The 13,465-nt window shown below is 48.8% G+C and overlaps 1 protein-coding gene across 1 annotated transcript in view; it reads left to right on the top strand.

The window, feature by feature from the left end:
• LOC309684512 (E3 ubiquitin-protein ligase TRIM36-like) overlaps positions 1-10,390 on the top strand; it is a gene marked incomplete at both ends in the record, with an annotated part of 36,174 nt that extends 25,784 nt beyond the window's left edge. Inside the window, 6 exons of the mRNA XM_082500407.1 lie at positions 5,684-5,830; positions 6,911-7,006; positions 7,939-8,192; positions 8,844-8,968; positions 9,510-9,803; positions 10,089-10,390. Of these exons, the coding sequence (XP_082356533.1) occupies positions 5,684-5,830; positions 6,911-7,006; positions 7,939-8,192; positions 8,844-8,968; positions 9,510-9,803; positions 10,089-10,390 (1,218 nt within the window). The remainder of the gene's footprint in view (positions 1-5,683; positions 5,831-6,910; positions 7,007-7,938; positions 8,193-8,843; positions 8,969-9,509; positions 9,804-10,088) is intronic.
• Between the last annotated feature and the right edge of the window lie 3,075 nt (positions 10,391-13,465).

Below are 13,465 nucleotides of genomic sequence, written 5' to 3'. Positions count from 1 at the left end.
GTGCCCCAATGGAGCAGGGCTACCACTGTAAGTCCCGCCGCAGCATTCATGAGCCTCCTCGGGGCTGCGTGGGTGCCGGGGTCCTCTGCAAGCAGGTCCGTGTGGCTGATTGGTGTGGTTTGCTGTTCTTCTGAGGGAAAGTGGCATTATTTGGGAGGCAGTTGAAGGCATAATGGATTGAGGCTGGTCTTCCTTAGAGGGATCCTGCCTTTAAAAATGGAAACGTGGGGAAGGAAAGTGGCCCATCCTTATGCAGAGGTGGAACAGATGGTTCTCCTTCTCCATGGCTCTGTGCAAGCCTGGCCAGACCCGGGGGAGAGGGGCCAGCCCAATATTTAGGGCTGAACTGGTGCCAATCGATGGCCACGTAGGGCTTGCTCCAGCGTTCGCTGCCGTCTTCCACGTCCTCCTCAAACTTCAGCCACCTGCGGACATCGGGCACGATCAGCCCCGTTGCAAGAAAACAGCAGCTCTGTGGAAAGGGACCTGGGAGTCCTGGTGGACAACAGGATGACCATGAGCCAGCAATGTGCCCTGGTGGCCAAGAGGGCCAATGGCATCCTGGGGTGCATCAAAAAGAGTGTGGCCAGCAGGTGGAGGGAGGTCATCCTCCCCCTCTACTCTGCCCTGGTGAGGCCGCATCTGGAGTACTGCGTCCAGTTCTGGGCTCCCCAGTTCAAGAAAGACAGGGATCTGCTGGAGAGGGTCCAGCAAAGGGCTACGAAGATGATTAGGGGATTAGAACATCTTTCATATGAGGAAAGGCTGAGGAACTTGGGTCTCTTTAGTGTAGAGAAAAGAAGACTGAGGGGGGATCTTATTAATGCTTTCAAATACTTAAAGGGAGGATGCCAGAGGGATGGGAGGAGTCTTTTTTCAGTGGTGCCCATTGATAGGACGAGGGGTAATGGGCACAAGCTTGAACATAGGAAGTTCCATCTTAACATGAGGAGGAACTTCTTCAGTTTGAGGGTAGTGGAGCACTGGAACAGGCTGCCCAGAGAGGTTGTGGAGTCTCCCACTCTGGAGATGTTTGATCCGGGATGTGAAGCGAAAAGCCCCCTGGTTCTGGAGTGACTTTCGGGATGGTCTGAGCCTACAGTGTCTGGCGTCCTTCCTCTTCCTCTACTGTGCCTGCAAGTCCCCCGTCATCAATCACCTTTGGGGGACTGCTGGGGGAGGCGACCAACAGCCACATAGTGAGCACCTCTCTCTGTTGGGTGGCACGAGGGAGGACAACACTCATGCAAAAGTCCTTGCTGCAGTGAATTTGCACTTGTGGTTTTCCCTCTAATGATTTAATTACTCGCTGCTGCCTCTCTTCCCTGGACAGAGTGCCATGGAGTCGCTGCTGGGCGCATCCGTGACCGGCGTGGTGTATTTCCTCTTTGCTGGCCAACCTCTCGCCATCCTCGGCAGCACCGGCCCCGTCCTCGTGTTCAAGAAGATCCTCTACAAATTCCGCAAGTAAGGCTGGCTGCTGCGGCCAGGTGCTGCGAGCGCCTTCAGAAGAAGGCAGGGATGGAGAAAAGATGTTTTTCTTAGTGGAAGTTGGTAGATTTAAGTTGTCTTCTGTGTCACAGACATCACGCACTGCTGCTTTAGTATGTGACGGTGCAGGAGCCCTCGGTCTCTGAAGGATGGATGGGTGGTTCAGGGTTTTTAGAGTTAAAGTGAAAGAGCAGGAGGAGGAGAAACCACAAGGATATGGATGCCCGAGATGGGCTGCACAGGGAAGATGAGACAAATGACTCTGGTTTGGGAATGAGGGAAGATTTGCTTTCCTCTCAGTACAAACTCGGGCACTTTTTTGCATGTTTTTTGCTGGAAGTGGAAATATATTTTACCCACATATCCAAACAGTTCTCTGGTCAAATGTTTTGATGATTTTTGAAAAAGCAGGAGCTTTTCAGGCAAAATGGATATTTTCCATGACAGTCTTTTTGTTGTGGCAACTGTGATGGGAGATTAACCTCTCTTATTGCAATTAAATTTATTATGAAGCCCCAACTTGCTGGCAGCAGGTAACTGGGTGCAAACCCAGCCGGTTTCGCTGTTAGGGCATCGGGGTGATGTGGGAGAACACCACCTTCCACAACAGGGACCTGACCTCAATTAGCCTCCGAGGCATTAACACAAGGTAATTGTTAAAGAATGATAATTAAATAATTGGCCTCTCCTCCTGCGGGCCCACACCCTGCGCCGCAGCCCCGAGGCTGTCTGTCGTAGGACGTGGAAACTGCATTTACCATCCGCAGCCTTGACACGCTCCTGAATTGCTGCCGACTTTCCCCAAAGGAAGGCACGGCTCAGAGCCTCTTGCTGCCCTCTCCACCCTGCGTTTTCTTTTGCTTTCCCAGGGACTACGCGCTCTCCTATCTCTACGGGCGTGCATTGGGCTGTGGACCGCCTTCTTCTGCATAGTGCTGGTGGCCACTGACGCTAGCTCTTTGGTGTGCTACATCACCCGCTTCACCAAAGAAGCCTTCGCCTCCCTCATCTGCATCATCTTCATCTATGAGGCTCTGGAGAAGCTGAGTCACCTGCGAGAGGCCTACCCTGTGCACACGCACAGCAAGCTGGACTTCCTCACCATCTCCTAGTGGGTTTCTTCCTCCTAAAGTGCCGCTGCCCCTTGGCAGGAGCTCAGGGCTGCACCTCCATGCCTTCCCCTCACCTCTGTCTTGGCTTCTCTCCTCCCAGCTGTAAGGGTGAGGCACCGACCCATCCCAGCAACGAAACCCTGCAGTTCTGGGAGAGCAACAAGATCAATGTGTCTGGCATCACCTGGGAGAACCTCACGGTGACTGTAAGTGCCCCGAGTCACTGCTTCCTCGTGCCGCGGCCGTGGCGTCCAGGGGCACTGGCCTGGTGCAAAGCTCAGAGCCCTTCAGGTGATGATGGGCTTCCAACTGTGCCAGTGCTGCTCTGAAAAGTCGTTATTTCAGTCTAAGGTGTGGGTTTAACCCCCTTGGGCCTGGGAAGGAGAGTCCACCTCATCCCTGACATGGTGGGCAATAACTGTTATCCTCAGGACAGCGGTTCTGTCTGGGAGCAAGGTTCAGTGGGTGCTTTGGTTATTGGAGAAGTTGGAGGACTTCAGTTCATGCTTGAAGGCCATAATTAGCTTCTTTAATTGGTTCCTAGTAACTCCAGGCCTTGCTTTCTTACTCAGCGCTGTCTGAAGGTACGTGCATAAACTTGCATGTCTGAGCAGCTCCTTGGGCCATTGTTGCTGGAAGCAGAGCTCAGGCACAGGGTGGGACGCTCTTATGGACATCTTCACCCCCCTTGGCTGTGTCCTGTGAGCCCGCCCCCTGTGAGCCCGCCCCTGGGAAGGGACAATTTGTCTCTTCTCCTTTCCTGTCACTGTTGTCTTAGCCCTCCTTCCCCGTTCCCTCTTTCACTCTCCCCAAGAGTTTCCAGTGTTTCCTTCCCCTCTGGTGTCTTCTTCAGCCACGGTTACCTGCCGTTCAAGCGGAGGATGTGCCATAGGTCTGTGGTACGGTGTCCCATCACATCTCCTGTCTCCGCTGTCGTGGAGAGTTTCATGGACCTGCCTGTGGACACGATGGCCCCTACACACCTGAAGTCCTCTTCAGGCTGAGAGATCTGGGGCTGTTCAGTCTGGAGAAAAAATGGCTCAGGGAGACCTTATTAAGGTGTCTCAATGCCTGATGGGAGGGAATGAAGGCAAGGGAGCCAACTGTACCTCAGGAGTTCCCAGTGAGTAGACTCGGAAGGTTGTCAAACTCTGGAACCACTGGAACACTGCAACCGCCCAAAGAGGTTGTTAACTCTCCACCAATGGAGATCTTCCAAAGCCTCAGGAGTTCCCAGTGAGCTTTGAATTTTGAGGGTGAACAAACACTGGAACAGGTGTCTCAGAGAGGTGGTGGAGTCTCTAATAACGGAGTTATTCAAAACCCACCGAGAGAAGGTCCTGAGCAACCTGCTGTAGCTGACCCTGCCTCAGCTGGGGCTTGGACTACACGGTCTCCAGAGGTGCCTTCCAACCTCACCCATTCTGTGAGTGTAGAGGACAAAAGTAAGACAGAAAGAAATGAGAACAGATCCCCTTGGCCACAAACACCTTGGTCTCCTGTGGAGAGGACCTGTGATGAAGAGAGGAAACTTATAATGAGGAAGGAGTAGCAGAGATGGAGTGTTATGCACTGACTGTAATCCTCCATTTCCCATCCCTCGTGTGCCTCTCCAGGCGGGAGTGAGAAGAAGAAATGCAAATGCAAATGAAGGAGTAATTTGAGCCTAGGGGAAAAAAAAAAAAAAGTGGGGTGGGGGAATGGTCTAAAATATTTAGTCATAGTTTCTGACTATCCGAGTCTACTTGACTTGGCAATGAACTGATAATTTGTAAGTGATTTCCCTGTCTTTGTTTTGACCCATGATCATCTTTCCCCTCGTATCATCTTGAGGAGGGGGAGCGAGTGAGCAGCTTGGTTGTTGTCTGGCTGCTGGTCAAGGTTAACCCACCTTTCATAAACCCGCTTTCATTCACAACCAGACTGGAGAGCACTTTGTAACGTGTGTGGTGGGGATGGGAGAAGCAGATACTGGGCTGATTGTTCTTGAATTCTGAGAGAACTAGACAAGGTAATCTGCTGACCTCTTCGGTCTCTAGCTTGCAGGCTGTAATTCTTACTTACACGAGGAGATGAATAAAAGTGTGCAGTTTCCGTTAGGTGTGACTGTGCACTGCTGTGGAAAAACTGCTTCCACAGACTAACAGCATGACTGCAGTTTTTGGAGATGTCTGCCTGCACAGCTAATTTTCCTGAACATTTCCTTTGTCTTTGGGCTTTTCACCATAGCCTAAGATAACATTTGGAGCTTGAGAGTTGGTTTTGGAGATGGTCTGCAACCTTAGCTTTGAGTGTCCGTGTTTATGCTACTTTATGGGCCTTTTAGATGGCTTTAGCTGTTGCATGATCTTGGAGTTGAGCGGCACTTTTTCCCTCTTTGAGCAGTTATTTCAACACGCTCAGTTTTTGAAAGATGAGTTTTAGTGAACACCAGGTTTTTTACAGTGCTGTTTAAGCTGTTGCTGGAATTAGCGCTCAGCATGAGCAACTTGTAATTGGAGTCAGACAGAAAAATTGAAACACTGGGGCCTTTTGTCTTTAAGATGGCTGTGACTGGTGGTGGTGGCTGCGTTTCATTTGTTGCTCCAAGAGCAATGGCTATGTGGCTGGTCAGAGTCTAGCTTAGACCTCAGTCATTACAGTATTATGTCAACTCTTGCTTTAAGAAACAGTTGATAGCTGTTTCAAGAGATGCCGGTGTGAACAGGGTTAAATTTGACAGGGTGGACATGTTCTGTATTGCATTTACATCTCCGAACTGGAGTGCGGGGAGCTTGAGGTGTGCAGACAGCTTCAGGGATTAGCAAAATGGTTGATTGCAGTATGGAGGCTATGTGATGTGTACACAGACATTGCTACAGGTTCACTCACTGTAAACCTGGTGAAACTGTTTGTTTTCATCTGCTGGCTTTCACTGGCATGGACAAATGTAAAAGGTGGAAGATAAACAGAATATAAAAAATACCCACTGATAAGTCAGACGCTGCTGTGGGATAATTGAGTGTTTTGGTGGTTTGTTGAGCACCTCAGTTTTTGGAAGGACACCTGCATTCTCTCTGCTCTCTTTTTTTTTCTTCCAGATTTTGATGTGTCCAGAACATGAAATGGAGAGGGTAAACATGTACTGTGAAACCTGCAGAAGGCCTGTTTGTCGTCTATGTAAACCGGGTGGATGTCAAGCAAACCACAGAGTAACAACCATAAGCACCGCCTACAAAACCTTTAAGGTAAAAGTAAATACTGTTGGACCTGGCCTTAAGAAGGGGGAAGAGCACTGAGCCTCGGGTTTAAGGGCAAACTTCCCCTGGCAGGATGCCAGGACGTGTGTTTGGAGGACACTGAACGAGTCATGAGGCATGCTGCTGTGCAACATCTGTTAATGTATATATTAGTGTGACATAGTGTGCGGCTAAGAAACTAAACTATATTTTCTATGAGGCTTCAAACAGAACCCCTTAAAAGCGCTTCCACCTTATGTTAGCCAACTGTGCATCAGTACTGACCAATGCAGAAGGTTTAAGAAGTTAATGGTTTACAATCTGGCTTTTTTAAGGCAAGTGTCCTTGTGGCTTGGGTTAGCTTATACTTCAGAAGCACTCCTGAAGAATCTGCATCGGCAGTTATCTGCTGGGACGCTGTATGTTTTTGAAGTTGCAGAGCTGTTGATTCCCTAAGCACCATACAACAGGGCAGACTTGCAAACACTGCTTTGTTATTAAAGAATGATTGCTGCTGCCTCCTCTTCTTCCTTTGCTTCCTCTCTTGCTCACAGGAGAGAAAAAAAAAAAAAAAAGCCCATCCCAGCCTGCCTTCTGCTCTTTGGCCTCCTCGCCTGTTTGCAAGGCTTTTCCTGTACAGCTGTTAACTCTTGCAACTAAGGAAGTGCAGAGACACTCCTAAGTTCAAGTTTCCAACCACTCATTTTTCTAGCAAACCTTACTACAGATGAGTTAATAACCTATGAGGCTTTTCTATTAGTTCTGGTAATGTCTTGAAGACTCGTGTTCCTAGCCTAAGAGAGAAGGTGACTGCTGTGGCTGGGGAAGGATGAGCCAGCTGAGGCTGTCACCTCTTCTCCTCAGAGGCTGTGCCACCAGTCCTGCACATGGCAGTGGCCTGATGTCCCGGGCCAGTCATGGCGGGTCACTGAGCAGTTCTCCGCAGGGTTGCTGCTCATAACTGATGGCAGGCTCTTGTCCTCGTAACTACAGAAACTGAGTGCTGGCTGGGTGGCCCACCTGTGCTTGTTGTCAGTTTGGGTGGGATGCCCTTGTTCTGCCTGCCAGTTTGCTGTTTTATTTTAACAGGAGAAGCTTTCAAAAGATATCGAGTACCTCATCAGTAAGGAGAGCCAGGTGAAAGCTCGCATCACGCAGCTGGATCTGCTGCTGAAAGAAACAGAGGTGAGAGTGGCTTGTGGGTTGTCTGGGGATGGACCTTGCAAGGACACAGCAGGGACTCCAAATGGAACAGTGAAGTGTTCCAGATCCTTTGGTTTTTTTTTTTGTTAGCCAGCAAAACCATTTCTGAACAGTTTGTGTTGGTTCTGAGTCACAGACGGTAAGACCTAATCCTGACAGTGTGGGAAATTTGGGCAACCTACAGAGGGAAGTTAAGTTTTGGGTGCTGCTGTGAATTTAATTGACATAAAGCTTATTTGATACCTTACCCAAAGAGAGGTGGGTTAGACTTACAGCTCTTGCATATGAGTGGTGCTGCACAATTTATGCTGTCTGTTTACCTTGAGGATGTTGCAGTGAAGTCAGAATTAAGGGCAAAATCTCCCTGCAGAAGAGTCAGAGCTGGGAGCTCACATACGAGCTGAAAAACGCAATGGCAAAAATTGGCAGGAGCTCCTGGCCCTGCCTGTATCTTGCTGCAGATGGCCTTTGTGCTTCATAGTTCCTTTTATCCAGGGCACTCATCAGAGGTGGCACTACAGGGCATAGGGGAGAAACTGGGCTGGACTCCCAGTTCAGGGTGACTGGGGAAGGTGGAAGAGCACCTAGGTCTTGGGCATGAAGACTTCAGACGCTGACTTGCTTTTACAGTGCTTTTCCATGAACTATTTAGACAAACGCTGTGCGTAACTCAATACATAATCGGAGGAATAATTTCCTGCTCTTTCCTCTCTGTGTTAACGTAGGAGACGCTTACTAGCTTGGGTGCAGTGCTGATTGCATTTTCAGTGTTGAAGAGCATAACAAAGCTCGTTAGTCTTGTCAGTCAAACAGATGACTAGTTTGCTCTGATCTCTTGAACAACCCTAAGTACATTTCTGTACACAGCCACAGTGCTGTGGGATCCGTCTAAAATGTCTTTTGTTCCCTCCTAGTGCAACAGTGAAAGAGCTAAAGAAGCAGCATCTCAGAGTTTTGAGAAATTATCTCATGTCCTGGAAGAGAAGAAATCCGCAGCTCTTAGGGCAATTGAAGCTTCTAAGAATTTAAGGCTGGAAAAATTGCAAACACAAGCAGAAGAATCTCAAGGGCTCCTGGAAAATAATGGCCTTGTAGGACTTGCTCAAGAACTGCTTAAAGAAACCGATCCATCTTGTTTTGTTCAAACAGCAAAACAACTTCACGTCAGGTATCTTATTAATTATCTTCCGTTTGAGGTACAGGTACTGTTCCAGGGATGTCTGGTCAGTCATATTCTTTGGACACCTGCTAGGAAAGTACTGAATGCAAGTACTTTGTGTTGCAGAGCCTCAGAGGCGGTCCCGGTACCATTCAGTAGAAATTCCTATATTACAGTGTGCGTTAAAAAACAGCCCAGAGGAGGGGCTCTGTCCTGCGCCAACGCCTAGCCTTCTTCAGTAGGACTGCAGTGGAAGGGTAACCCATTCAGCTCACTGATACAGTCCTTTGCTCAGAGATTGCATCGGGTATTTGCAAGTTAATCTAACAGGTCTCTTCTGGCTTTAAACTCTTTGATCTGAATAGTTGTGCTCCATTAGCGCTTCACACCTATTTTGTTCTTTGAATGTAATGCCCCAAATTGTTAAAATGCTCTGCCAACCAAAAGATTCCCTGTTAGTTATCTTTACACTGATGTACAAAAGGCCTTTAAATTTTGCATTTTAATTCTGTCTAGAGAGACAAGTTTCTGGGACACGTGAGTAAGTACCTGAAAAGAGAACTTTTTTTAAAGCAAAACCTAGCGGTTTTGCTTTAAGGAATACACCCATGTGAATTCCTTTTTCCCTCTTCTGCCATCCCTCTGCTTCTGTGCTTTCAGAATCCAAAAAGCTACTGAATCTCTCAAGAGCTTCAAGCCAGCAGCTGAAACTACTTTCGAGGACTTTGTGATGGACATAGCCAAGCAAGAAGAGATCCTTGGTGACTTGTCCTTCCATTCCAATGGTAAATTATGAGAGCATCATGTCTTTCTTGAGTTATAGCTTTAAGGGCTTCTCTGGAAAGAGGCAAAACTTGTGCAGGGCTGCAGTTGCAGAACTCAATCTTGTGACTTGCATTGTCCCTTCTGCCTCTGTGATTCTCAAGGCATTACCTGGCAGCAATGCTAGCTTCAGCTTTGATAAAGAAGCTAAGATGCCATGGCATTCAGAACCAGTTTACATTGGCTTCCAAAATATTGTAGTTAAGTAATACTAGGTCTTCCTAGCAGCTTTTTGTCGTGATTGCATGACAGAAAAGAATAGGTTTTTATATGGTTTTTTAGTTGCCAGCAAAAATAAATAATACAACTTTCAAAGTAAAACCAGAAAGGATTTAAGTGCATGAACAGACCCGTCCTCATCTGCACTCTTTGACTGAGTCAGATTCCCCCCCCCCACTGTCCCCCCAGTGCTGTAGCCACTCAACAAAGGGCTTCTGTGTTTAATTCTAAAACAACATGTATCTACATTTGAGGTTTTTTTCTCCTGAATCTCTGTCATTCCAGGTCTAGAAATACCAGAAATCAATGAAGAGCAGAGCAAAATGTACAACAAAGCTCTGATCAGTTGGGAATGCCCTGGGAAGACAGACTCAGCTGATATCTATGTTCTTGAGTATCATAAGCTTAATAGAGAAGAGGAGAGTACAACGTGGCAGGAGATCGAAGTTTGCAGCAAGAGCAAAGTAATATCTGATCTCGATGACGACAGCAGCTATGCCTTCAGAGTTCGAGGATATAAAGGATCCATCTCTAGCCCTTGGAGCCGAGAAGTTATCTTGCGTACGCCTCCAGCCCCAGGTATTGGGTTTTCTTATGTCCACGAGCTGCTGGTGGTGGTAAGAGCTGTAGGTGGTTTCCAGTAGCTCCCAGACTTCTACTACACTGTTACCGGTTGTATAAATGTTTAAAAGCACTGTTAACAAACAGGTTAAGTAGGTAGCATACTGAGACTGTGTTAGCTTGCGTAATGTTCCTGGTAGCCTTTAAAAGCGAGGAATTCTAGTGCCAGCATGACTTAAAATATAGTTTATAAGCACAGAAATACTTAACTAAGAGAAAATTTTTTGGGATGCTGTTTTTCAGTTCTCAGTTTTCTTTTTGATGACAAATGCGGGTACAACAGTGAACATCTCCTGCTGAACCCAGGAAGAACCTCTGTGGAAAGTAGGGCTGGATTTCCTCTACTGCTGGGGTCTGAGCGCATGCAGGTCGGATGCTACACAACCCTGGATTACATCATTGGCGACACCGGGATTGCCAAAGGGAAGCACTTCTGGGCTTTTCACGTGGAAGCCTATTCCTACCTGGTGAAAGTGGGAGTTGTTTCTAGCAACAAGATACAGAAGTTGTTCCATAATACCCATGATGTGACCAGCCCAAGGTAAATTGCAGACTCTTGCTTAATACATGTTTTGTATAAGGAGATGGCTTTTTAAAAAATAAATTAAGAGCGAGCCTGGTCTCAATTAGTATACAAGATGAACCTAAGCAGTGGGAAGTGGCTTGAAGGATATAGTGTAAGCAGGTTGTCCTGTTCATCCTCTACTATTAGTAGGAAGATGTTCTAATTGTCCAGAGTCCTATTTTCTTTCTTTCTGGGAAAGAAATCGGGTTTCTACAGATATCAAGATATGTCAGTTAAAGCAAGAAGGTTAAAAAAGAGAAAAAAAAGCATCATTTGCAAGATTGAAGCAATGCTTAGTTGTCAATAGTAAGATTCTGCCTTAATTCCCTTAGCATACTAGGTTTGGCAGCCACTCAGAGGTACAATGTTCACTGTGCATATCTGTGTGTCTTTGCTGTAGCTTGCGTCATGGTGGATTCCAAGTCACTGGCTCATCCCAGGCTATAGATTTGCATATGACACTGGAGTGCTACTGAGCACAAGCCAAAGTGCAGTGGATAAACCAGCAAAAAGATTTCCAGCTCTCAATTACAGTTGTAGTAAGCCTGGATGTGTCTAGGAACTGCAGGCTGGGAGGCTATCTCCCAGGGGCTCTTAACTTTTTCATGAATCTAACAAAAGTGTTGGCCTTCTGCTGTATAACATACTGAAATTATAAAAACGCCAGTGTCTCAAGCTTCTGAAAGTCAGATGGAGACTTTTTGAAAAATGAGAAATTAGATCCTGATTTTCTCATTTCTCCCGGTCCCTGCCAGGAGGGAGCGAAGCTCAGCCCCGCTCCCTCCTTTTACAGGGAGGAAAACAAAATGGAAAAAAGAAAACCAGATTGTCCTATATTAGAAGTGTATAATTCCATTTTAAGGGTAGGGCAGCAATAGGGCTGGTACCACAGCCCCCCAGCCCCACAGCCACTGTGGGTCACCGGCGTAATAATGTACCTCTCCGGTAATTAAAGTTTCTTTTGGGAAGGGGGGAGAGATGGGGACTCTCCTGCGCCGGGACCTTTCCCCTCCAGGGAGGCAGAGCCGGAGCAGCGAGCACGGTCCTGCCCGGAGGGCAGCGTGGAGGGGATGCGCACGGGCATCCCGGAGGAACAGCAGCAAGGAAACCCCGGCACTGCACCTTTCCCTTCCTCCGAGCCTTTTTCTTTTCCTCTTTTTAAGGGCTCAACCATTTTCTTCCCCCTCTGACCGTCACCATGGGGCACTGGCACCAGCAGCTTTGCAAAACCCCATCCTGTAAAAGCCGCCTGATTTTGGCCCTGTTTGGGGATGCGCTGCTTCCATCCTTACAGAGCAAACTGATAGATTTGTTTTTCTCCCCCCTCCCCATTTAGCAAGAAGCACCAACGTGCCGTTGTCGTTTTGGGTCGGTTTGCTGCAGAAAAAGGCTCCCGCAGGGGACGGGATAAGCCGATGGCAGGAGGGTCCCTGCACCCATCCCACCGCTGCTGGTGGAGGGCGGCAAGGGGACCTTTTCTTCGGGGTTGTCCTCTCCTCCCGGGCTCTGCAGCCCCACGCCGCAGCCCAACGACCCCCCCGAGATGGGAAGAGAGCACGAGAACCATCTCTGCTCAACAGCTCAAGAGGAAAAAACAAAATAAACGAAAGAGATAAAATAATACAATAGGATGAGATACAATAACGCAGGAGCACCCGCCCCACTCGTGGCACTACTTTTATTCTCGGCCACTGCAGTGATTGGGGGGTTTGACAGGATGGACCTTCCAAGGTCCCCTCCCACCCAAACCAGTCTTTGGGTCCATGACTGGAAGTGTCTGAGGTCAGGTTGGATGGGGCTGCAACCAACCCCGTCTACTGGATCCCAAACCACCCAGAAATCCAATCCAAACTGTTCTTTGGGTCCGGTTGGAGGTGTTCAAGGTCAGGTTGGATGGGGCTGGGACCAACCTGGTCTACTGGAAGGTGTCCCAGCCGATGATGGGGAGGTTGGACTGGATGGACCTTCAAAGGTCCCCTTCAACACAACCGTTCTGTGGGTCTATGACTGGAAGTGTCCAACGTAAGGCTGGATGAGACTGGGACCAACCTTCTCTACTGGTTCCCAAACCTTCCAGCCCAAAAATCCAACTCAACCAACCCAAACCTTCTATGAGTCTGATTGGAGGGGTTCAAGGTCAGATTGGACAGGGCTGGGACCAACCTGGTCTGTTGGAACCCAAACCACCCAAAAATCCAACTCAACCAATGCAAACCATTCTGTGGGTCTGAGTGGATGTATCCAAGGTCCGGTTGGATGGGGCGTTGAGTAACCTGCTCTACTGGAATATGCCCCTGCCGAAGACAGGGGAGGTTGGACGAGATGGACCTTCAAATGTCTCCTCCAAGCCAAACCAATCTGTGTGTCCATGACTGGAAGGTCCGAGGTCAGGTTGGACGGGGCTTGGAGCATCCTGAGCTGCTTGAAGCTCTCCCTGCTAATGGCCACCCCACCAGAGGTTGGCGGTTGCCGTGTCACCACGGTCAGTCAATCAGCGATGAACATGTCACCCTGATGTCACAAGAGGTGCGTGGCACACCCACTCAGGGGGTATAAAAGGGCCCACCTGGTGGTGGGTCCCACACTTTGGAGGAACGTCCATAAGATGACCTCTAACATGGCTGTCGCCACCAAGAACCGACCTGCCAGCGTGAGGCGGACCAAGATGGACTTCTGGGATGGGATGGAGCACACCTTCGCTATGTCCAGCGTCACCGCTGAAGGTACGGCCAACCGCAGCCACCTCTCCGGCAGCCAAGACTCAAGGGCTTGTCACCATTTCGGAGCCAGCCATGACACTTGGCGTCTGCCACCGCGTCGCGGCTCAAGGGGGAGATGTTTGGGGTGGACCTGAGAGCTGGTGGAGATGGGGCCTGACCTGGTTCTTCTTTGTTTTTTCAGAGCGAACGGCCGTCTGGGATGCAGTGGCTGGCTACATTCAAGACCAACTCCTGCTCCACAAGGTGGTGCAACACCCGCGTCCTCCTCATGCACCATGAGGGGTGGTGGGATCCCCCTGGGGCGTGGCCTGCTCTCACCCTTCAACTCCTCAGAA

Source organism: Vanellus vanellus (genome assembly GCF_965231255.1).
Source record: "Vanellus vanellus genome assembly, contig: HAP1_SCAFFOLD_105, whole genome shotgun sequence".
Lineage (NCBI taxonomy): Eukaryota > Metazoa > Chordata > Aves > Charadriiformes > Charadriidae > Vanellus > Vanellus vanellus.
This window is presented reverse-complemented; position numbering and strand designations above follow the sequence as displayed.